Genomic DNA, 23,518 nt, shown 5'->3' on the forward strand with positions numbered 1-23,518 from the left:
TTGAGATGATGCTAACTTTGTCATATTTTTAGGTTGATCATTTGTATTGTAATTAGCATCTGAATCTGTAGAGTAACCAGTATAACCAGTCAAATAATGTAGGAGAGAAACAAGAGGTTCTGTATATCCCAATGAAATGTACAATGTAGCATACAGTATTATACTGAAGCACAATTATTTCAGGAGTACAGGACAGTACTTGAGTAAAGGGTACTGCACAGAACACAGAACACCATGGTTCTAGTTCTCCATTCTGCTTCTGTTTATGACATGAATAGAACGTGACATCACAGTTATTCCTCTTGCAGATTTCTGACAGCAGTCAGTTCATGTCATGTTAGTCCACAATTTATTTCCCATGCCTACCCAGCCATGGACTATATAAACTCTTTGTTTATCCTCCGCTGATTTCTCATGAAGTTATAGAAGTAAGTGGTCAGTTATCAGCCTGACTCACACATATTGATAACTTAAAATCTGGCAATGACTTTCAAGCAGAGGTCTATTTTATGGAACAATTATATGTTGAGTGTTTTCACAAAATATGATAAGTTTGATAAGTACTGTCTCCATCCATATAGCATCTGTATGATAAACACTGACAGCTTTGAGTAAATGTCACAAAGTAAGAAATAACTTTATGAAGTCTGGTTGGAAGAACGTTTTGGTTAGCATTTAGATTTCCTTCTTGAAAACATTGATGTATCAATCATATACTCAGATTTGCTAAGTTTAACAAGGACATTTAGGCCTCGGTGACTGGCAAGGCCGGACTGACTGTTCCCAGGGCAAAACTGAGCTGAAGAGCACCATTGGGCGCCCAGATCCCCACACTGTGTGCATTTTTTGTGTTGCCTAAAAGTGTGCCCTAGGTTCAGAGCACAGAGCGGATTACGCGTAACAGTTTAATGACATTTTGTAGTCCCAGAAATCAACAAGTACTTCTTAAGCTGTAATAGTTTTTCCATTCAGGTGTGTAATTTGATGACCACAACCTAATGATGTAATATGAATCATGTAAGCCTCAACTGAAATAATACCTTTAACAAAACAGGATTTAGGCAATAATACAGTTTATGTTGTACTAAAGTGGTGAATATTCATAACAAATCTGCAATGAAATTATCACAGTGAACTTGCAGGCATAACCGATTATGGATGGAATTAAGTAAATAATTATACTTTCAACACTTTTTATGTTTTGTTAAGTTAAAATTTGTATTATTTGTAACAGTATTTTTACAATGTGGCATTGGTCGGGGCACTGGATATTGACTCCCCCCTCCGTCTCTCTCCATCAGTCTCAGTCAGCAGTCATGGCTCGACAAAGTGACCGTTTGCTCACAATGGGGTACTATGACAATGATGAAGAACCTCGGTTGTTATACAAGGAAAATCCATTCAAGTAAGCTGGAGAGAGAGAGAGACAGGGAGAGTATTTGTGTTTGTGTGTGTAACAGTGGAAGTAACTGAGTACATTTACTCAAGTACTGTACTTAAAAATATTTGTAATATCACTATTATAACTTAGTACTTAGTATTTCCGTATATGTTATTTTACACTTCTATTCCTCTAAATTCCAGAAGGGAATATTGTATTTTTACTTTTTATCTGACAGCTATAGTTATGGTTCAGATTTGATTTTACATACAAAACACAAAAACCTAAAAAATGTGACGCATTGTATAGATTAAACAATGCAACAGCATATAAACTAATACAATTAAATTATTCCATTCTGTCACATAATAAGTACTTATGCTTTTGATACTTTGAGTAGCCTACATTTTGCTGATAATACTTAACGTATGTACTTTAACAAGATTTTGAAAGCAGGACTTTAGTTTGTAATCGAGTAGTTCATACTTTTACTACTAAAGTGTGTGGCGTGCATGTGGTTGATGCAATGAATTGTTCTTCTTTTCACTAAATCTTCACACTTCTGTCCTTTTCTTGTTTAATCACATCTTTAAGGGTCTTTCGGAAGAAGAGGGGTCGTCGCAACTCTGGAGGCAGCACCGTTTCCAACATGTCATGCATGTCTTTTGGTGACGATATTTGCCACCTTCCTCCCAGCAATGGGAGGGGCAAAAACAGTAAGGAATTAAACTTTGCTGTAAACACAGCAGCTGGAACGATAGACACATTAGTTCTCGAATAATTTCACTCTGCTTTTATGGTCTAACTAGCTGCTATTTCCCTCTGCAGCATCTACGCAATTCAGCCAGAAAAATGTTGTCGGCCTCCTCTCCATGGTCATAATGTATTTTGGTAATTAATCAAGAAAAATCTCTACTAGAGCAGATTTGTTGAATTGTCATGGCATACGTTTTGTGGTATTTTTTTGTTTTTGGTTGAGCATATCCTTACTAGATTCTTGTGTCTCTCAGGGGGAGGTCTATACAACATGTATGCTTCAAGCAGGAGCTGTTTCAGTCTGAGTTCAGGGTGGCCAGAGAACATGGTACAGTATGACCCACAACAAGGAGCTTTACTCTGTTCAAACTTGTTTATTCCTCTCATAATTTTAGTTTTGTTCCTGTATTTGTAATGCTATAGCTCAAATCACCAGCCTGCCTCTGCACTATTTTAAAAGATTTATTTTTTTTACTTAAAGGACTGCGCTGGGAATGAGTTGCGAATGATACAGGCGCAGCTGACAAAGCTGCAGGAAGACATGGTTAGAGCTGATGTTATGGTGGTGCAGAAGCAGCTAAAAGAGCTGCAGAAGGACATGGTTGAAGCTGATCTCAAGATGATGCAAAAGCAACTAAAACAGCTACAGCAGGACATGGTTGGAGCTGATGTTAGGATGACGAAGATGCAACAAAAAGAGCTGCAGGAGGACATGGTTGGAGCCGATCTTAATATTATGCGGAATCAGCTAAAAGAGCTGCAGGAGGAAGTGCTCCGTCTGAGGAAGAAGCTTATTCCTATGGCAGACACTATGCCAAACTTTGCTTTAGAATCACAGGGTAAGTCACCCTCATCTTCAGTTGTTACCTACTTTGCTATTTGACTGCAACCTTTAAAAATAAAGAAATAATTTTGGTCTTTTTGTGTGCAGGTGCCACTGTCCTTCATCATCTTAGCTCAGACACCTATCACACTCAGCCACCATTTGTTACATTTTGGGGGATCCCTTTATGGTATCCACCTGCCACTCCCCGGACTGTTATCCAGGTAGAACAAACCACACACACACACACACACACACACACACACACAAAAACACACACCTGAAACTCTTTTTTCCCCTACTCGTTTTCTCCTTCTCCTCAGGGACATTCTTCCCCTCTGACTCCTGGTCGCTGCTGGTTCTTTGCAGGTAGACGCGGACATGTATTTATCACCCTGTCCCACCCAGTCACCATCACCCATGTGACACTGGGTCACATTACAAGCATGCAGTCCCCTGCTGGCTTCGCCTACAGTGCTCCAAGAGAGTTTTCTGTCTATGTAAGTTTAAACTTTGCCATAAATTCACTGGAGCAGTCACTGACACCACATATATTTTTCACTATTACACAAACAGAAAGCCACAAGCTGTTTAATATTATGCTGCTCTTTCTCTTTCTCTCAGGGAGTGAAGAAAGTGGACAGTGAAGCGACGCGCCTAGGAACCTTTGTATATGATCCGAATGGGGAGTCATTACAGACCTTCAAACTCCCTGTGAGTATTAAACAGTGCAGCTGGCTGCACAGTGCACACATGCAGGTTTTAAATTCAGTTGTTCCAATACAGAAAGCCGAAAGAATAAAAAAAGATACATCTGAACGATACCATTGAAATAGTTTGGGATTAGTTGTTTGTCTTTTTGGAGACAACCAACTTTGGTTAACAATATCAAATCACACTCTTATTGTTAGCAGGATTTGGCTAAAAGACAAAAATTGACCCTGTGCCAAAACACCTTGTGTGGAAGAACAGGCTTACACATAGCGCACTGTTACACAGTTGTTCTCCACTTTTTCTGATTTCCTTTACTTTTTTTATAATGTTAACTCTTCTAATTCTTGTTAATGTTTTTCATATTGTCACACCCTCTAATTCTTTTTTTATGATAACATTTTTTGCATCCTCTAATTTTTGTTAAATTATTCTAATGTGACCACTCCACCAACCCTTTCAAATCGTTTCTACTTTGTGTCTCATCAGGGTCATAAAAACGTTGTCTTCAGTTTTGTGAAGTTGCAGATTGAGAGCAACTGGGGTCATCCAGAGTACACATCTGTGTACAACTTCAGGGTCCACGGAAAGATGCCATAAATGTCTGTAACTGCATTAATAATATGGACTGTTCGTTATTTATCAGAGTAGGGGTTGGTAGGGGGAGGGCTTGGTTGTGACTTCTTTTTTTCTTCGTTTGACACTCCCAAAAGCTACAAATATTTACCTTGACCCTCCATGTTGAACCTCCCTCGGTGACTGGAGAAAATGCATGACCCAACCTCCACCATAAATAAACATATTTGATGTGTTCACACCAAAAGTTGGTGGAGAAATTAAAAAGGATTACAATTGATACCAAACCGTGACTCTTAAACCTTGGCCCTCTGACCCACCGTCCATCGTTGAGGGGAAAAAAGCAAACTACTGGCCTATCTTAATGACTCCTATACAGTAGTACTGCAAACGTTAGATATGACAATTCCAGCTCTGAAACAAAAAAAAGATGCTATTAGTCCAGCTAATGCAACGAATAAACAGCATGGAGGGAAGAAGCACTACTGATTTGGAAAAACTTGGGATTAAGTCACATAATCCTGAATCCGATTTGGGGCGTGAATTCCATGGTCGTATAACAGAGATGTCAGGAAATCATTCATTTTTACTGATGGTTCAAAGGATCCAGAAACAGGTGCTACATGAGCGGCTTTTGTTGTTCAGAGGTGAAATGTCCAAGCCTGTAAGAGAAATTGAATTTCCTAAGTGTGTTCACAGTGAAGTTACATGCAATCCGGATGGCAGTGCGATGGACTGAGCAGATTCAGGACCACAAGTGTTGATATGTAGTGACTCTGTGTCAACTATCAATAGTATTGGGTGAAGGGCCATCAAAAAGTTGACAAGACCTTGTATATGATGTTCTTCTGGCAATTAGAGATGTGAAAAGGAGAGGGGTAAACATATCATTTGTAGGGGTCCCAGCTCATGTAGGTATTGCGACAAATGAAAAGGTTGATAAGTTGGCAAAGGAAGCCGCTCATATGGAATCTGTGGAAGCCAGCATTGATTTATCCAAGGCGGGGGGTAAAAGTATTGTGTGGCAGGGAACAATTTTAAAATGGCAACAGCTCTGGAAACAAGAAAACAAAGGGAGGCACCTATTCTCCATATCTAGTAGGGTAACTGAATCAGTTAATGTCTGTGAAAGAGGGGAGGTTACAAGGAAGAGGTTATTATTTCTAGAATGAGGATTGGTCACACGTTTCTGAAGAGCACTTCATGTTAGGAAATCACCAGAGTGGCCTGTGTTCATGTCACAAACCTGAGACGGTGCAACATGTATTGTTTTTTTGTAGAAAGTATGACAGCCAAAGACAAGATCTACTCAGAGAAATGTGAGAAATTGGCTTGGAAAACGTGCCTCTAAAAAGTATTTTAGAAGTAGGGTCAAGCGGAATGGGAAAAGTTGTTTTTTAAATTGTTAAAGGACACTGGGCTGTCAAAGATGGCAGCAATGCAATTTTTTGAATGTTGGCTGCCGTAAAAAACATAGACAGTTAAAGACAGGTAAACCCCATTAAGAAGAAGAAGAAAAATAATGAGAACAACAACAACTAGAGTCCATCGCCCGCTGAGCTACTCTCCTAACCAGCAGGTGGCGGTGATGCGTCTAAAGTTACTGCTGGTTGCCAACAGCCATTACAAGACAAGAAGAAGAAGAACGCCCATTTTGCAGGCATCGAATTGTGCTGAAATATCAACAGACAGAAGAGGACAAAGAGCTGCAATGGACGGGTAAATTTGTTTATCTCCCAACTTATGCTTCTAGATACACTTACCAAAAAGGTGCATGTGATACAGACAGAATGAACCGTTCCCCATTTTAAAAAAATAAGATATGCTAGCTGTTAGCTATGCTGCGAACCTTGATACTGTAGATACATCACGAAGCTCGACGTTAGCTAGCTAGCTAACATTAGACAGCAACACCAGGTACCCACCAAGGATTGTGGTATGGTTAGACCAATGTTGTCTTGCTTTTAAGGAATCGTGCATAACCCAAGATCATGCTTTATTATCTGTGCTTTCTAACTTTGGCAATATGATAGTTAACGTTAACGTTAGGAAGCTAGCTATTTGACAAGTGGTAACATTAATAACGTTAATCCAGGAGAGCATATCACCTTCTCGTGCGAAAAATAAATGCTAACGTTAGCTAGCTAACTTTACAGTAACGCAACGTTATCTAGAGTGAACTGTGTGGGTTAAATTTCCATATGATGAATTGGGACAATCACCGTTATTGTCCAGTGGCATTATTGTAACGTTACTAATCTATTAACTGTGTGATATCCGACATGGTACGTGCACCTGTCAGTTGGGGTCCTTTGTTTGGAGCTTTACAGTAGCCTATGCTACACGCCTCTGTCCGGCTTATTGTAAACGTTATAGCTACAACGTTATTTCATTATGAGAAAAAGTTGAATTAAACATGAATAACTATACCATATTTGCAGAAAGGACACACAAGACCACAAAATAATGTATCAAAAACCAGGTTACGGCCGTGTGTGTGTTTACTTAAAACTTATTTGCGTCTCGTTTCAAATATCTAGAATAAGATAAGAATGTGCTTATTTAGGTCTTCAGATTGTATTGGGTTTGTTTAAAGCAGGTTAGCTTCCATAATGGTATTTAACTGTTGTTTAGCATCTGTCAGCATAATTGTGTCACAGGTTTTATATATGTGTGTGTGTGTGTGTGCGTGTGTGTGTGTGTGTGTGTATGTATGTATGTATGTATGTATGTATGTATGTATGTATGTATGTATATATATATATATATATATATATATATATATATATATATATATATATATATATATAACACTTAAGGTGACATGCAACATTTTCATCCAGGATAAACATAAGTTCTTGAGAGTTTGAGATAACATAATTTGCATTTCTTTTTTCATGTCCCTGCATTCTCCTCATTAACAGTGATGTTGCGGTTGGTGTGAAGGCAAGCAGACTTACTTTTTACTCTATTATCCTAAACACATTTGCATTTATTAGGTCTACATGGAGTTGTTAACACATGGATGTAAATTAGTTACAATTTAGTATAGGGTGGGTAAATAGATCTAATACCTTACTAGATATGTTAAACTTTGTGGGATGGTAATTAATTAAAACATAATTTCATTAAACTCAAAGTAAAGTCATCGAAGTAACTTGTAATTCCATCTGTTTGCTGCTAAATGTTAGTTTGCATTGCAGTTCAGTAAGGCAACATAGATTTTACAGTATGTTGTTTGACGCATGTTTAAAGTTTAATTTTTTCTTTTCTTCTTGTTTTTCCAGAGAGGCTCAGATGAGCTCACCATGTACAGTAGCAGCCCCAACTCTTTGACTGGTAAATTCAATCTAAAGTTTTATTATATTGGTAAACACAAACCACCATCAGTTAAAGATGTAATCCACAATGATTTTAGTACAAAGGGAAGTGGTCAGAACGTGTTTGATGGGTGGTATCTGAACCTCAGTGGGTCCAGAAATGAGTGATTCGCATGTCTGCACAAATGATCAGAAACCTGGAAAACATCATGCATAAATGGAGCTGAATAACCAGGTTACTGTGTGTTACATGTAAAAACACACCCTAAATATGATTAAAAGCTGTATTGGACTCAAGTAGGAGTGCGAATGTGCTAAATCACAAGTTCAACAAAACTAATTTTGGCATTTAAAAAGGTCAAAGCCTGTAGGGATGCCAAAACGGTCAGAAATGGACTGGCATGGAGAACAAAATAGAAAAGCATTGCTTTTTAGTAGAAATTGTATAAATGAATCATTAATTAATTTTACTTCCTTTATCTGCAAGTTGACAATTGTAAGTAATAGTTGTTTTCTTGATTAATTATTTGTCCACAAAGTGAGAGATTTTTTTAAAGGTCAAAGTGATAAAAGTTATATTTTGTCTGAAATCTGAATCACACACTTAAATAACAGACAAACTATACAACTACAAATACAACAACCAAACAATTGAAAAGCTGGAACAAGGACAAAATTGTTTTTCTGACCAAATAATGGAATAACAACTCAAAAGGCCGTTTTCCCAGCAGACATTTTGACTTTTCATTGTTGGAAAAGCACAAGTGTAACGTACATTAGTGATAGATCTATTCTCTTCAAATGTCCCAGTGAGCCAGGGATCTTACCCTAAAACTAAAGCAGCTTAATTGAGATAAGTTATTCAGTTTTTGGTATTTACACAGTGCTTTAATCTGACTTTTTCTGTGATCTAAAGTTCTGTCATGATCATTTAAATGATTGATGATTAAATGATTTAATGTTTGTGTAAATGTTCAGCGAATGGCAGCGACAGTAAGAAACAGCGTTTGGAGGAGTCCCCTCCCTCTAGAGTTCTCCACATCAGGAAACTTCCCAACGAAGTGTCAGAGACTGAAGTCATTGCTTTGGGGCTGCCTTTTGGAAAGGTCACCAATATACTAATGCTGAAGGGGAAAAACCAGGTAAACTATACCAAAACTCCATATCAGCAAATACTTGGAAAAGATGAAACAAGAACGGTCTTGTAATGACACTTAGCTTTGACTAAATAACATTCTCCTTTTAATAAACAGGAAACGGTCATAGAGGTGATTTGTTAGTCTGCTAAAGCTCAATGTGTTTTCCAGGCGTTTCTGGAGTTGGGTACAGAAGAAGCAGCCATTACTATGGTGAACTACTACACAGCTGTCACGCCACAGGTCTGAAATACATCAGTGTCCAATCCTGAAACCACATTATGACTAATCTCTGTAATCTGTTGTTGTAAGTGGTACTGACTGAATTGTGTGTTTTATGGATCTTATTCTATTTAGGTCAGAAACACTCCTGTTTTCATCCAGTACTCTAACCATAAGGAACTGAAAACAGACTCGGCTCTGAACCAGGTATACGCATAGATATCTTTGTACACTAAACACTATCCTTCAAACAAGCCAGGGTTAGACTGCTGTAGAACTTGCTACCTTTCCCCAATAGTTTTTTATCTTTCCACCCAGAGGGCCCAGGCAGTGTTGCAGGCCGTGTCAGCAGTTCAGGATGGAAGTTCTCCATCCTCTGACCCGGGGGTTTTGGACCTAGCTCCACCCCCCAGCCCTGTCCTGCGAATTATCATCGACAACATGTTTTATCCTGTGACACTGGATGTTCTACAACAGGTAAAACTGAACATGTTAATTATTTTTTCCATTTAGATTAGTACACACAGCCCGGTATAAAAAAACAGCGTCCCTAGAGAGAAAAATTATGTAATTTAGCATAAGGCCTTTCAAAAGCAGATATTGGTTGACTTCTAATTGTCAAAATAATTGTGTGTCTGCATAACTTTAAACAAGAATGTTAAAGGTGCTCTAAGCCTTGTGGGTGACGTTACTTCTTGTAAACGTTAAAAGTATTTTTTTCAACTAGCTTGCCCCTCCTTCTTCCTCATCCCGTCCCCATCCTTCATTACTTTACAATGTGTTCTGGAGACTGGCAGCTTGCGGATAGTGAGGAGATGTTTGCTGTTTGTGACAACGAATGTTCTAGCCTAAAACACACATCGCTTAGAGCACCTTTAAAATTAAGTTTAGTGAACTGTAATTTAAATCAAGCTTGGTCATGTTTCTGTCTTATTCTCTATAAATTATTTGATTCTTCCAGATCTTCAGTAAGTTTGGGACGGTAATGAAGATTATAACCTTCACCAAGAACAACCAGTTTCAGGCTCTTCTGCAATTCAGCGATCCTGTCAATGCACAGCAAGCTAAACTGGTATGATCACACACATGAAAATTCTGGCCGTTACATCAACAACCAGTAGAAAATAAAGCATCCTCAGGTGGAAAGATCTTTGGTTCTTTTGTTAACGTTCAACAATTACAGCTTTCATGAGTCTTTGACAGTGTGTCATTGGCTTAGACTATAATATAAGGGATGTCTCTTAAGTCTTAGCTGTTGGCCCTTAAAGCAGTGAAATTATAACAACAATCGTAGCATAGATGAAAGAAGGCAAATGTTTTTCTTTATTTATATACATCTTTTGTGTTGTTGCAATAAAATGAGTAAATAAAGAGGCAGGGTGAAGGGTTTGATGTTTGACATAGCACAAGCTGTTTATACTAACATCCCTTGTTGAAAGTCTAAACAAATTTAGATTTTAATTTTCTTACTTTTGACTGTGACAGATTTTAATTTCCAATATTTGTAGTACAATAACCTTTCTGCATTTACAGTCCCAATTTGTTTGTTTACTTCTGTCTCATTCTGCCTGTTAGTGCCCAACTTTCCAATGAGGCTGTCAACTTACCTTTTTATCCCTGTTCCTGGAATTAGAGATAGACTAATATATCAGCCTGGCTGATTCATAACTGTTTAATAGCCTGCCAAACACCAGTATGACTATTTCTCCCCCTTTCCCTACTTCTACTCCAGTCTTTGGACGGACAGAACATCTATAATTCATGCTGTACTCTGCGGATAGACTTCAGTAAACTAGTCAACCTCAACGTCAAATACAACAATGATAAGAGTCGAGATTACACCAGACCTGACCTTCCTACTGGAGATGGAGAGTCAACCAACAAGGATCATTCTTTACTGGGTATAAACACCTATCTACACCACATCCATGATGTGAGAGATATATGAGATATGAGATTCCTACAATTAAGTAGTACAACTAAAGCAATTTACTGGAAACCAGTATTTCCAAAACATGTTTTACTTCACTTATACAGAACAAGACACATAGAAGCGCTGTTGGAAAGAGCAGTTGCAATTGTATTGATAAGATAGATATAAATAAAAACACAAACTAAACAACATACTGAACTATTAATGTAAACGGCATACTGATTAACAAACTATTAATGTATGCTACCTGCTGTCTGCAATCTTATAGAAGGCTTATTTTATAGCCAGAGAACACTACATAAAAGACATTCAGTAGTTCAGTGAGAGCAAGAACTTTTTTGTTGTTGTAATTGCACAGCTTTGTTTTGGTGGTATTACTAAACAAATTTGCATCCCTCAGTTTAAAATGTATATCGTTCTTAGAGAATATTGTCAGCAAAAGCCACTGTTACAGTTTTAATATTTTACTAACCGTCTGGATGGATTTGTAGTGATTACTGTACTCTGGTCTGAGGTTAGACAAGTGTTTTGTGGTATAAATGTAGTTGTCATTGTCTTGTAGGTACCCCATCTGGAGCGCTAGCTTCCTACTCTAGTGGAGGAGGTTACTCATCTTCTCTTTCCCTCTCGCAGGGTGGAGGTACCGATTTTTTTTTTTTCTTCTTTTTCCTAAATTCAGTTTTTCCATCACTCTCTTTGCTGTTTTCTGCTATTTTGCTGTCCTGTTTCTTGTCATATCATGTTATGGCTGTCTGAATGTGTCAGGGCTGATTTTTACTCAATGGCTTAAGAGGTTTGTTTTAATCACGGTAAATTAACAGATGAGGCAAATACTGGCTTTAGGATGGATGATTAGCTGGAATTTAATCATTTTTGTAAGTGACTGGGTACAATGCAGTTTTCTAAATTACCTACAGTATTTCCCTGTGTTAGAATAATTTAATTATCAAGAATAGACGGACCACTGAAGTTATATTAATCCCTGCTTGTCTACTGGAATTCATTGGTCTAAATTAATTGTTATGAGATTTAGATCAGAGTCAAAGTATTTTTTCTATTATCTAAAATATAATAGTATATAAATATTTATTTCTCAGCTTGCCTCCAAATTGAGGTGGAAAAAAATGCCATTGTGGGGGAGAATCAGTTTACTTTCTGTGTGTGTATTGGTACTAAAAGTTACCCATTAGCTTAAATGTATTGAAGTCATCATAAAAATTGATGTTTCATGAGCCATTGTTGTATGGCGAAATCATGCACATAATCAAATTGAATAGCCTTGAATATAATGAAAAATCAGGTGACTGCAAAAGGTAACATCTGTTGGAAGAGACCGAGCATTATAATATGAATGCAAGATGTCTATTTTCATTCAGATTTCTAAGAATGAATGCTTTGCTATAGCACTTTGGGGTCGTTGTTAAACAAAGTTGTATGATATGCATTTCTATTGACAATATTTCTATTATTTTAAATCTAGGAAGGGAGTATTCACCTTTTTATTTGTGCAGTTGAAGTTTTAGTCTTTTTGGTATTATGGTTTTAATCTACTTTTTGGCTGTATTACAAGTTAGACTCTGACCTGTTTTTTTGCCTTGTGCTGTCCTAACAGGAGCCATCAGTCCTCTGAGCGCGGCAGCGGCAGCGGCTGCAGCTGCTGGTCGTGTTGCTCTGTCTGGGTCCGGAGTGTCAGGAGTCCTGTTGGCATCCAACCTAAATGAAGAGGTACACTAGCCATAAGCGTAACTGTGAATGACTATTTGCAACATCTTTAAATCACTCATTTCAACTAATTAACAGACAGTATTGGATGATTTTTTTGGAGTTGATAGTAGTTTGAATTCCTGTGTGGGTGTGTGGTTGTATGTGAGCTTAGCCCACTTTACAGCAGGATTTATCATGCATCTTTCACCAAGAACTAGTCTGTGTAGTAATACACAGGGGTGCTGCAACTAACAATTGATTTCATTGTTGATTAATCTGACATTTTCTTGAATAATCGATTAGTTGATTGGTCTATAAAATGTCGATACGTGTTTTTCAAAGCCCAGCATGGCATCCTCAAATGTCTTATCTTGTCCACAACTCAAAGGTATTCAGTTTAAAGTCATAAGAGTACAAAATACTAACATTTAAGAAGCTGGAATCAAAGAATTGACTCTTTATCTTAAAACAATAACCGATTTGATTATGAAAATAGTTTACAACTAATCGATTGATTAATCATTGCGACCAAGTGTCAACATACAATTCAGTATTCAAATATCTTAAAAATGGCTGATATCGTTATTACTTTTTACTGCACACTGAAAACTCAATTTTAACCGTGCATGTACTTGTGTGTGCTCCATAGACTGTCACAGGTCCTAAACTTTAATTCGCACATTCTGTTTTACTCAGAAGTAAAAAAGTTCTGTTGTGTTTTTGACGCTGTGTGGTTTTCTCTAAACTGACCAGCTACATACTTGTTTTCTTTTATCTTAGATGTCAGTTTCTTCTGTCAATTTTCAGTTTCTTCTGCAATTATAAATATGCACCTACTCTTTCATCTGAATCTCTATACCTACAGTATCTGTCTCTGTGTGTTACATCTCTCTGTCAGATTTCTTCTCTCTCTGTCCGTCTTTGTCCCTCTCCTTGTTGAGATGGTCCACATAGTGGAGTGATGGTTTTCACACTTCTGTCCCCTTCCAGTAAAGTCTGATACAGCTGTATCTCGGCTGTTTAGTAGCTGCATACGGTTCTCTCCAGTGACTGATCAACTTGAGAGCCGCAGCTTCTGCACACACTTGAGTGTGATAAATACAATCTGGTTGCTAGGTAGTGGTTGAATGTGGTGTGCCTGTTGTTCATGTTGAATCCAGGAGCTAGTTTTTCAGTCACTTGTTCATCCTTAAATCAACTTTGTCATTAAATGGACGGAGTAACATCTAAGGTCAGATTTTTAGTCAGTTTCATGCAGTACACTTACCCTCTTTCCAGATAGCATACACACAGAGACTAAACTTTCTGACTATTTAAGTCTAGTTGCATAAGTAGTATTTTTGATTGGATGGCTTGTGTCTCGGATGCGGTTGTCCCATAACCACAAGGTAGGAGACACTGAACCCCAAGCTGCTCCCCATATGCTGTATGATGTATCTAATACCAATAACCCTAATACTAGGATGGGTTAAAATGCAGAAATTCATTCCTTCATTTAAAGCATGGCTGCAATTGAACTGGACAAGAGAAAAAGTTTAGTTTAGCTGATAAGTGGTGTGGCAATAATCAGATTCAGAAATACTTTTTTGATCACCGAAGGGAAACTCTGTGTCACATAAGCGCCAGTGGCGGAGCACTGCAACAGGCAGCTTGCACGTTAGCGCATGCCCACACCTCACTTCAGGAGGAAGAAAAGACATGCTTCAAACTTCAGGTTGGTTAAAAACCTACTTGTGTTTTAGACCCTCATTTGGCAAACCTTTTAAGTGGAAATTTAAAGTCCCATATTGTTATAAGTGAGATTTCCATGTTCTTATCATAAAGCTCTACACGTGTCTCTGTCAGCCTAATCTACCACTATCATAGACCGTAGTCCTTTTGGCCCCTGTTACCTCCAGTAACCTCATGTGATTTGGTTGGCCATCTGATTCATGGTGTTGCCCCCTTTAGTTTGATATCTCCTGCAACTCACTCTTTCATTCACTTTATTCATTTTTCTGTTCTTAAATGTTTTATTTTCTACTTTTTTCCCAGCCTTTTTCCTCAGTGATAAATTAATTCAGCAGGGAATGCGTGTGCGATAACAGAACTGGAAGAAGTGTGTGTGTGTGTTTGGAATCGAACCAGCAATCATTCAGACTCCATTGATGTTCCACTGATGCTCTGTTTACTGACCTCTGCTTTGGTTTTTGTCCTCTCCTCCTTTCTCCCTTCCCTGCCTCCTTTCTTCCCTCCTCTACTCCTCCCTTTACACATTTATTTGGCCATACATCCTTAAATGTTTTACCCTTCCCTGTCATGTCCGTTTACCCTAATTTTGTTTCACCTCCTTTTTCTCTCTTCCCTCCTCACTTTACTTATTCTGGTCTAACCCCAATTTGGGTTTGCTGTTTTGACCCCGTCTCCAACCCCCAATCCCTCCTTCCATCTTTGCTCTACCCCTCATCATCATGGAAACCACCACCTCCCCCTTCGTCCAACGCTGGGCGGTCTGATCTCTACCTTCGTCTCTCCTCTTCCTCCTCCTCTGCTCCTCCTCTTCCTGTCCTCTGCTCTGCGGTCTCTCTCTCTAAAGATGGTCACGCCTCAAAGTCTCTTTACCCTCTTCGGTATGTTCAACCTCTACTATTCTATCTGTATATCTCTCTCTGTTAATCCAATTTTGTTCACTTTCTTCAGCAATGTCGTGGACACGCTATTCCTCTATCTTTCTGTATCTACAAGCCTCCCTCTACCGTATTGTACGCTACAGAGTTAAAATCTTTTATCTCTACATTGAAAGAAAAGTGAGTCTGGGAGATAGTCTGTTTGGTCAGCTTATTTCTTAACTGATGAGAACAAAGACACTCATATATCATTCAGGTGTTATGGAAGATCTGGAGAAGGAGAAGCCAGCATCTCCTGCAGCTGCTTCACAATAAAAGCTGCAACTATAATCATGCTGTGAAACAATAATAGTAACAATAATAAGCGCAACAAAAGACCTAATTGGATTCTTAAAGCCGGAGTACGTAGTTTCTGTCACCCCGCGTGAGGAATTCTAATTGATGACAACATTGTTGGCACATCCACACGATACAGCCTTCCGTGATCATTGCGCTCTTATTTAGTATTAACAAAGAGTGAGTTAGAAAACGTTTAATTGTAGCATGTTAATTACATAAGTTACTTGACAAAAGGACAACTAAAACTCTACTTGGCCAAAAACGCAAGAAGAAAATACCACTCTGCAACAACACACGACTTTGTGAATGGACTGTCGAGTACAGGTTTTGGATTAATCTAGTCAACATTTGCAATTTTAATTTTGTGTATTGTGGTTTTGTGTAGAACACAAGAGCCTCCAATCTGCCAGGGACACATGGATTATTGTAGGTTGGATGTTCTCACCAAACTAATGTTTAAGTTGATCATGACAGTTGGGTGTCCTGACTAAGACTCACTCTAGCTCTTAAACCATCAGCATTTCTTTTTATCCAGATTTTATATTAATCAAGTGCAGTCACAGTTCACCTTTTTAGTTCATTCGACAACTTTGCAATTGGGATTGCACGTCACTCAGTCTTCTAAACTAGGCACTTTATAATGGACGTATTAGACTGTCTACCAGCGCATTAATATTTAAAATGTTGTCCAGACCTCATTGAACCCATTTTAGCTGCTCCAGGATAGCCACAGATATTTTTCAAGTCTTAAATAATCTGCATATAAGGCCTAAAGAGGTCTTCTTTCTACATTTACTTTGACGTTTATCTATAAAACATGTTATAAGACAGTCAATTTCTTTGAAAAGGTTTTGTATAAGGTATATTTTTCCCCCTACATTTTTAATCCCCAAGCTGCAAGCCGGATTTCTGAATCACCCCTCTGCCACGTGCCAAACAGTTTCAGGTGTATGTCAATGGTAAAGCTCAGCTGAGCAGTCTCACTGGTCGACAGTCAAAACATTAAACCCCACTCTATATACAGTGTTTTGAGTTTCAATGGGAAGATTCCATCTTTTCTTTTCATTTGTCTTTCTAGCACTAACTTTATTCCTTCCATCCTTCACACCTCTCCTCTCCTTATCGGCTCCATCTCTCCTGCTCTGTCTGTTCTGTCCTCCTAATCTACTCTACCCTTCTCTCTTGCTCTCATTTCCTCTCTTGGTCTGTCTCTCTCGCTCTCTGCCTACCTTCAGGAGTCTATGGTGATGTCCAGAGGGTGAAGATCCTCTACAACAAGAAGGACAGTGCTCTGATACAGTTGTCTGATGGCAACCAGGCTCAGCTGGGTGAGTTCTTATAACAGCAATGTCAATCACTGCTACTGAACTGTAAACTATCATTAATCAAGACATGATGATTTTACATATCAAATTCAGAAGTGATTGTTCTGATATGCATACTGGTTGGGTCCACTGGTCTGGGTATTTTTCAAATGTATATCGCATTTTGAAAAGAAATTCCAAAAAACTAAAATAAAAAGTCAATAAATCAATGTGCTTCTCAGCCTAGCCATGCTGTGAAATGAATAATGCATATCTCACATTGCTGCCTGATCTACTGTATCATTAAATGTGGAAATGCTGTCAAGCTTTTAGACTTACCACTGCCCATATTTTCTCATCTGCAGCTATGAGCCACTTGAATGGTCAAAAAGTGTTTGGCAAAGTAATGAGAGTGACACTGTCTAAACATCAGACTGTGGCTTTGCCGAGAGAAGGGTTGGATGACCAGCTACTAACTAAAGGTAAGAGGTTTTCTGCTCCCTGGAGAAGAGCTTGTTTATAGCTTTCGAAATTACTTATTATGCATTTAGTAGTTGTGATGTATATTGAATTGTTTAGTCAGCAACAGGATTCAGATGAAAAATTCAAAGGTCCATGAAAAGTCTTTTGAATAAATATAGTATAAAGCCTTTCCTGTAAAATATTCAAAAAATAATCAGACATATTTAACCTCAGTCAGAGCATTGACCTTTACCGTGCATTTCTTTCTATGCACGCGGAAAGTGATCCGTAATCGTGAAAAAATAATTATCTGTGTAGAAGTCAAGCAGTTCCAAAGTTATAATAATAGCAATACATTCAGATGTTTTTGTTACATTAGATAATTTCTCACTATGTCAATGTTTTGCTTTTGTTGGACAGATTTCTCTGGCTCACCACTCCATCGCTTTAAGAAACCAGGATCCAAAAACTTTCAGAACATCTTTCCTCCCTCTGCAACACTTCACCTCTCCAATGTCCGGTAATACAACCACTACACATATCAATCAACGTTCTTTTTGTCTTAGTCCAGCAAATAGTTTGGTTTCATGCTACTCTACTTTAAGACAATAACAGTTTGTTTTTGCATGTCCAGGGATGGACTTGAAGAGGATGAACTACGCCTTCTGTTCTCTAACAGTGGAGGAACTGTTAAGGCCTTCAAGTTCTTCCAGTAAGGAGCACTTTAATATCAAGCTCTTAATGACACTGCACATATCTAACGTGAAAAAATGCTTTAAATGTTTTATATATTTCTTTGATCATTTAGCAATTTTTGCTTGTAAGAATGAAAAGGATATAATCTAACCACCTACTTTTATAATATATTCTGTACCTTGTGCATAAAAGGTGCTTGTTATGCTCTAGGCTGACCCAGGAAGTACATTTAGACAAACGAGATAGGTTTTCTTTCCATAGTATCAACTCTCTCTGCTCTTTCATGATCAGGGACCGTAAGATGGCCTTGATCCAGATGACGTCAGTAGAGGAAGCGATCCAGACTCTGATGGACCTTCACAACTATGACATGGGAGGGAATCATCACCTGAAAGTTTCCTTTTCAAAGTCTACCATCTAACCCTCAAATCTGACTCCGAAATCTTAAGATCTATGATGAGCAAGGAAGTCCCTATCCTTTGTTTTCTTTTCAATGTTTTCTGTTAACCTCTTCTGTGCTATCCCCAGATCTTTAATGAATTTGTAGAACATATTCTGTCACTGAAATGTAAATGCAACGCTTCAAAGTAAAACATTAGAAATAGTTTTCAGTTAAAATATAGCAATGCATACATCTGTTGTGGCCTAAAGGCAGTTTGCAAAGTTTACAGATTCCTGACTATGACATCTCAAAGAGCAACTCAACACCAGCAGAAAACAGCGTTTGTTTGTCTCCTGTGGTTCAACTTCTCCCCTTGCTGCAGTAAAGATTACTCCAGAGTGAGTGAGTGCACTAAAGCGTAATTTATGCCTCTGCGTCAAATCTATGCCGTGGCTACGTACGTAGGTACGCAGAGACACAAACTACGCCGTAGTCCGGCGTGCATCTCTTAAACTTTAACAACACGTCGCTCAGCTGTGGCTCGTTAGCGTTACATTCTCCCCTACTCATTTCCTGTTTCTCCCTGTGCATAAACATGAAATCAAGGAGAGGGTTAACTTGTCCTGCTACAGATTTTCCATCGTTGTTAGAAAGCACAGGAGACACTTTGTTGCTCTCACTATGCCTCTAGAGTCACTACTCGCTCCGAAAGGGAATCACCATCTCTCTCTCTCTCCCTCGATCACACACTCTCCACACAGACACATGCTGAATCAACGCACAAGTATAAACTTCAGGCCGCTGACATAGGCTGCGGTGAAAGCTCTGCATGGAGCCTTCGCCGACCTATAAATCAAGCTTAAGGGTGTGGCGCCAGGTGCACATTTGTGATCACACTAAACCACAGCCATCAGTAATGCGGGTCAGCGTTAAAACCATGGAAATCTCCACTTTAAAATCCATTGTGTGGGAGCAAACAGGGACACCATGGTGCATTCAGGTTCACCTTTGTCAGAATTCAGCATTGTTGGATTTAATTGCTTCACATTTTTATTGGTAAGTCATCAAGAAAACTGAGTTCTCAAACTAGTGAGTGTGACACCTTACGGCCACACGGAAATGCGTCGCCACCATAACTGCAAACAACAATCGCCATTTTCTTTTGAATTAGTCCAGTGACCACGGCAAACAGTTAACTGTTCATTCTACGACAATGGGTAAAACGGATATGAAACCTACCAGAGAAAACAGTAAAACACTGCTTTTACTTTTCAAAGCTGTGAAGTTTTAGTTTTTAAATCTGTAGCGTTGCAATTAATAATAGCTTTTTTTTCCCCTACTCAGCGAGCACGTGTTAATATGGCAGGTTAAGTAGTCTCTTCCTTTTGATTTTCTTTTGAAGAATGGGTTCCTGTAGTTAGTGATTGTTATTTTTCTATACATTGTGTCGCTACTTGAACTACCTATCCATTCTTATGCGTTCCCAAGCAAATGCCAATTTGAACCCCAAACAACCAGCCATTGTCCGTACAGCCACTCACCCTTCTTTGTGTTAGTAACTCAACATCTGTCACAACAGATTCATCACTGCCATGTTGTCAATCATTTGAAGAGGTCTTTTGAACCGTGCAGTTTCTGACACATTCTCAGTTGGGCTGATTCCTTCCTGCACTTTGGTGCATTCAAAATGAAAAAAAAACATTTGTTTCCAAGGTACAGGCATAAGAGATGATTTATGCTGTTCTCTTCCCATCTGCAATGTAGGTTTTACATTACCAGCATCCAATTTTCTACTATGTAGGCTTGTTGGCAACCTACAGTAAACCAGCTTGCAGCTTTAACAATTTTGCTGCACTACACGGAAATCACCTTAAATGTAGTTTAAATACCAGATGGAACTACATTTTGAGGACTTCAGAACCCAGAAATCCTCAAAAGAAATAGAAAGAACTACTTGTGTGTCGTGATTTCTAAATTTCAAAAGGCAGTTTTCCTTTAACTGGCACACTTTGTCGTTATTCCCATAGCTGAACAATCCTGTCGAAGCTGTTTATACAGGATTTGAATGCAGAAAGTTCATCATAATGAACGTATTTTAGGCATTCTTGAAAAGTAGAAATAATTCTAGGCTAATGATAATTGTGAGGAAAATTGAAGACACTATAATTTTCTTTAATAGTAACAATTTGACATGTAATAATGAGGATGCAAAGGTGGAGCTTTTACTGATGAATAGAGCCACCTGGAAATTTCCAGTTTAAATCCCATCCCTCTCTTTTAAAAACTAGGCTGTGAGTTGGTACATACACAGGATGCATGCTAATGCTGTCTGTCTGGACAAGGTTTCAACATGTGATTCTGGTCTTGGTCTCAGATTTTTGGAGGAGGCCTGATGGGACCAAAGTACATGTGCCTTTAGTTTGTGGTCGGGTTTGATCTGTTGTCTTTATACAGATTTGTTTGTTGTAAACCTGTAGAAAACGGATTATTTTGTTAATTCTTTTTGATGAAGAATGAAGTGAACCTCATTTTCCCAGTCCTCTGTTTAACATGAGATGTACAGAAAACTGGGTCACTGTTTCAACTAAGGTCTTCTTCAGAGTGGGTTTTTATTTTTCACTCATCTCTGGTTCTTACAGCTGCAGTTTTTTTTAAGAGACTGTTCTTTTGTGGTAAAATTTCAGATTAGCCTAAATTAAACATCTTTTCTACAAACCAGCCCAAATTAAAGTGTGTGTTTGTGTTCGGATTAGGTTCAGGCCTCTGCTCTCATCTGTATCCTGCCTATCAATAAACTCCTCTCACTCTGTTCAATTCTGTCTCTCTGCTCTCACTTCTCTCAACATTTCCCTCTTTCAGCTGTTCTGCCTACGTTCCTGCTGAGATATTTAAGCAGAACGCATGTTCAAACTACAACACAAACTACAACATAACCTGCAGTAAGACGTTTTGTAAACGGGCTTCTCAACAAAAGAGTTAGCTCACTCTCGAGCAGGATCCATTTGGACGGAAAAGTAAAAAACGCTTGTACCTTATAAGCTTAAGGCCAATGATGGAGTGATATGGCAAGGCCTTAACCTGATTACCAACTTTAAAGTACTGTTTCGGCCGTCGATTTTAAAGCTGCCTGTTTTTAGGAACAACGATCTCCTCCACTCTGAAATGGGACAACAAACTGCTCTGCATCATCTAAAAAAGCCCATCAGAGACTTTTTATCTTACGCCAACTCAAAAGGTTACGTTTTTTTGTAATGAGGACACTGCCCCAAAGTAATGAAGTATTTAGTGTATTTTTACAGTATAGTCCAACAACAGAAGCTGTAGTTTATACTAGAGACACTTAGATTTAAGCATTTCTCACAGCTTTGTAGCGACAGTGTCTATTACATCCTGTGTCCCATTTAAGTGATCATTTTTGCTCAAAACACCCTGGTTTGAGTCACGTGCTCCTGTTTTTCCTCTTGAATCCCAGCAGAACCCCCAATACAAATGCAGATTCTTTCTGAATTGCTAAAATCTCTGCTTCAAACAAGGCTCTATACTGCACCGGTTTCATGTGACACTATGTTCATAATTTATGTTTGTAGGCTACCAAAGATGAACAGATTTTCTAAATGTTAGGGGACTCAAGTGGGATACTTTAGAACCAGTAAGGCCTAGGTTTTTATCTTGCACATATGGCAGAATTGACAATAACGTTGACTTTGATGTTGTCATAGCACAAAGAATGACAGATAAGACATGATAAGCTTCAGGCGAGATTGCGTAGATTGGAAATCCATCTAATCTCCCTTTACATGCACATTTCATGATTCAAATGTAAACAAAGGGGCCGTTTCACCATCTAAACAGCACATCCATGTGAATTAATACAAGTTTTAATAAACAAGATGCATTTTGTCATTCTTTAAAACAAATGTGTGAATTTTTCTCAGATCTAGATAGAGGTGCTTATGTTGTGAGAACATCTAAGAAATGAAACAGCAAAACTATGTTGGATCTTCATGCGTGCTAGCACTGGATTGACAGATGTTTTCAGGGCTGCTCCCAGCAGTCTGGATGAATACAGCTCATTGAAAACAATGTTTTGAAAGACAATGGGACAGTCCTGACACCATCCCCCACCACAGCAAAGGCCGGGGCCTCTCCATCTCAGAGGCAACCTTATCCCCCTGCCACAATGATGTCACATCCCATTAACAAGCTCTGCAAGGACAGAACCCCCGCAACGCAGCCACCCCACTCTGTTGTTTTCGTTTGAAAACTAATGTATTTGTGTTTCCAAGCCCCTAAAACCGAGACATTGTGTTTGACATCTTTAGGATTATCATCTCTCTACATTGCACATAGTCTCTATTGTTATACTCTTAACCTTTTCACATTCCTTGGACAATATTTTGCACATTCCTGGACAACATTGTTCAGCTCTCATCTTTAAAACAGATATATTGTACATATTTATTTTATTGTCAGTTTTTCTTTCATCTTCTCCTACTATGTTTATTTATGCACCAAACACCAACGCAAACTCCTTATACATGAAAACCAACTTGGTCATAAACGTTAGGATTCTAAACGCACTGTTGCAGTTCACCTGTAATCCACCAGAGGTCAGTGTGAGCCAAGTCCTGTATCCTGCCCCCTTCTGTCTGCAGAGTAGGACATCTGAAACTCAGTGTAACATTCTACAGGATTATGGAATTAGAAGAATTTTATAGTGAAACGATAATGAGAAAAGAGAAGTCATCTGAAACACCTGTATCACTAAGAAAAAGTATAAAAAGGATACAAAATATCAGGGTACTGAGTTCAAGTTACGGACAGGAGTAAAGTTCCTGTGAAAGGAGACTCAAATATAAAAGTGTAATCTGTTGTCAGTGTCATCTCTTACAATGTTTTATAACTGAGCCCTTACTATATGACCTAGCATGGACACACCCACACACACACACCCACACCCACACACACACACAAGAATAAAGGGGGATAGAGTTACAGTGAGAGCAACTGTGTGTCCAGGATGAGATCATCGGGCAACTGTTGTCTCACACAGATGGTGGATGGAGCTTTAAACCAGGTGCTGCTCTATTGAACTCTACAGGAGGCATTCAGCTGTAACACTGGCGGCCATGTTGGAGGTCCTTAGCTCTGTGGACTGCTCATTTTC

General features: G+C 38.6%; 2 protein-coding genes across 5 annotated transcripts; both read left to right on the top strand.

The window, feature by feature from the left end:
• Window positions 1-299: 299 nt before the first annotated feature.
• LOC117954437 (SUN domain-containing protein 3-like) lies at window positions 300-4,579 on the top strand. 3 transcript variants are annotated; one of them, XM_034888235.1, is made up of 10 exons: window positions 300-428; window positions 1,302-1,405; window positions 1,976-2,097; window positions 2,210-2,272; window positions 2,392-2,465; window positions 2,619-2,976; window positions 3,069-3,184; window positions 3,284-3,460; window positions 3,585-3,674; window positions 4,161-4,579. In XM_034888235.1, exons 2-10 carry the CDS (start codon window positions 1,317-1,319, stop codon window positions 4,269-4,271), a joined length of 1,200 nt encoding a protein of 399 aa, XP_034744126.1. In that variant the 5' UTR covers window positions 300-428; window positions 1,302-1,316; the 3' UTR covers window positions 4,272-4,579. The 3 variants fall into 3 exon arrangements, with proteins under 3 accessions (XP_034744126.1, XP_034744128.1, XP_034744127.1); XM_034888237.1 differs by having other exon boundaries at window positions 308-432; XM_034888236.1 differs by having other exon boundaries at window positions 308-424.
• Window positions 4,580-5,785: 1,206 nt separating this feature from the next.
• Window positions 5,786-21,165, top strand: LOC117954435 (polypyrimidine tract-binding protein 2-like). 2 transcript variants are annotated; one of them, XM_034888230.1, is made up of 17 exons: window positions 5,786-5,966; window positions 7,172-7,193; window positions 7,535-7,586; window positions 8,546-8,709; window positions 8,875-8,946; window positions 9,061-9,132; window positions 9,244-9,402; window positions 9,887-9,997; window positions 10,658-10,826; window positions 11,421-11,498; window positions 12,471-12,583; window positions 15,138-15,171; window positions 16,743-16,835; window positions 17,177-17,293; window positions 17,694-17,793; window positions 17,908-17,985; window positions 18,261-21,165. In XM_034888230.1, exons 1-17 carry the CDS (start codon window positions 5,836-5,838, stop codon window positions 18,388-18,390), a joined length of 1,695 nt encoding a protein of 564 aa, XP_034744121.1. In that variant the 5' UTR covers window positions 5,786-5,835; the 3' UTR covers window positions 18,391-21,165. The 2 variants fall into 2 exon arrangements, with proteins under 2 accessions (XP_034744121.1, XP_034744122.1); XM_034888231.1 differs by lacking the exon at window positions 11,421-11,498.
• The last annotated feature ends 2,353 nt before the right edge of the window (window positions 21,166-23,518 follow it).

Source organism: Etheostoma cragini, chromosome 12 (assembly GCF_013103735.1).
Source record: "Etheostoma cragini isolate CJK2018 chromosome 12, CSU_Ecrag_1.0, whole genome shotgun sequence".
NCBI classification, from domain to species: Eukaryota; Metazoa; Chordata; class Actinopteri; order Perciformes; family Percidae; genus Etheostoma; species Etheostoma cragini.

What these genes read in the sequence shown, in the direction of transcription:
- LOC117954435 (XM_034888230.1), top strand. Translation starts at nt 5,836, where the DNA reads ATGCGTCTAAAGTTACTGCTGGTTGCCAACAGCCATTACAAGACAAGA. An exon ending in ATGCACAGCAAGCTAAACTG is followed by an intron (nt 9,998 to 10,657) that starts GTATGATCACAC and finishes CTTCTACTCCAG; the next exon opens with TCTTTGGACGGACAGAACAT. An exon ending in CATCCAACCTAAATGAAGAG is followed by an intron (nt 12,584 to 15,137) that starts GTACACTAGCCA and finishes CTCTCTCTAAAG; the next exon opens with ATGGTCACGCCTCAAAGTCT.
- LOC117954437 (XM_034888235.1), top strand. Translation starts at nt 1,317, where the DNA reads ATGGCTCGACAAAGTGACCGTTTGCTCACAATGGGGTACTATGACAAT. An exon ending in CAATGGGAGGGGCAAAAACA is followed by an intron (nt 2,098 to 2,209) that starts GTAAGGAATTAA and finishes TTCCCTCTGCAG; the next exon opens with CATCTACGCAATTCAGCCAG. An exon ending in CATGGTCATAATGTATTTTG is followed by an intron (nt 2,273 to 2,391) that starts GTAATTAATCAA and finishes TGTGTCTCTCAG; the next exon opens with GGGGAGGTCTATACAACATG.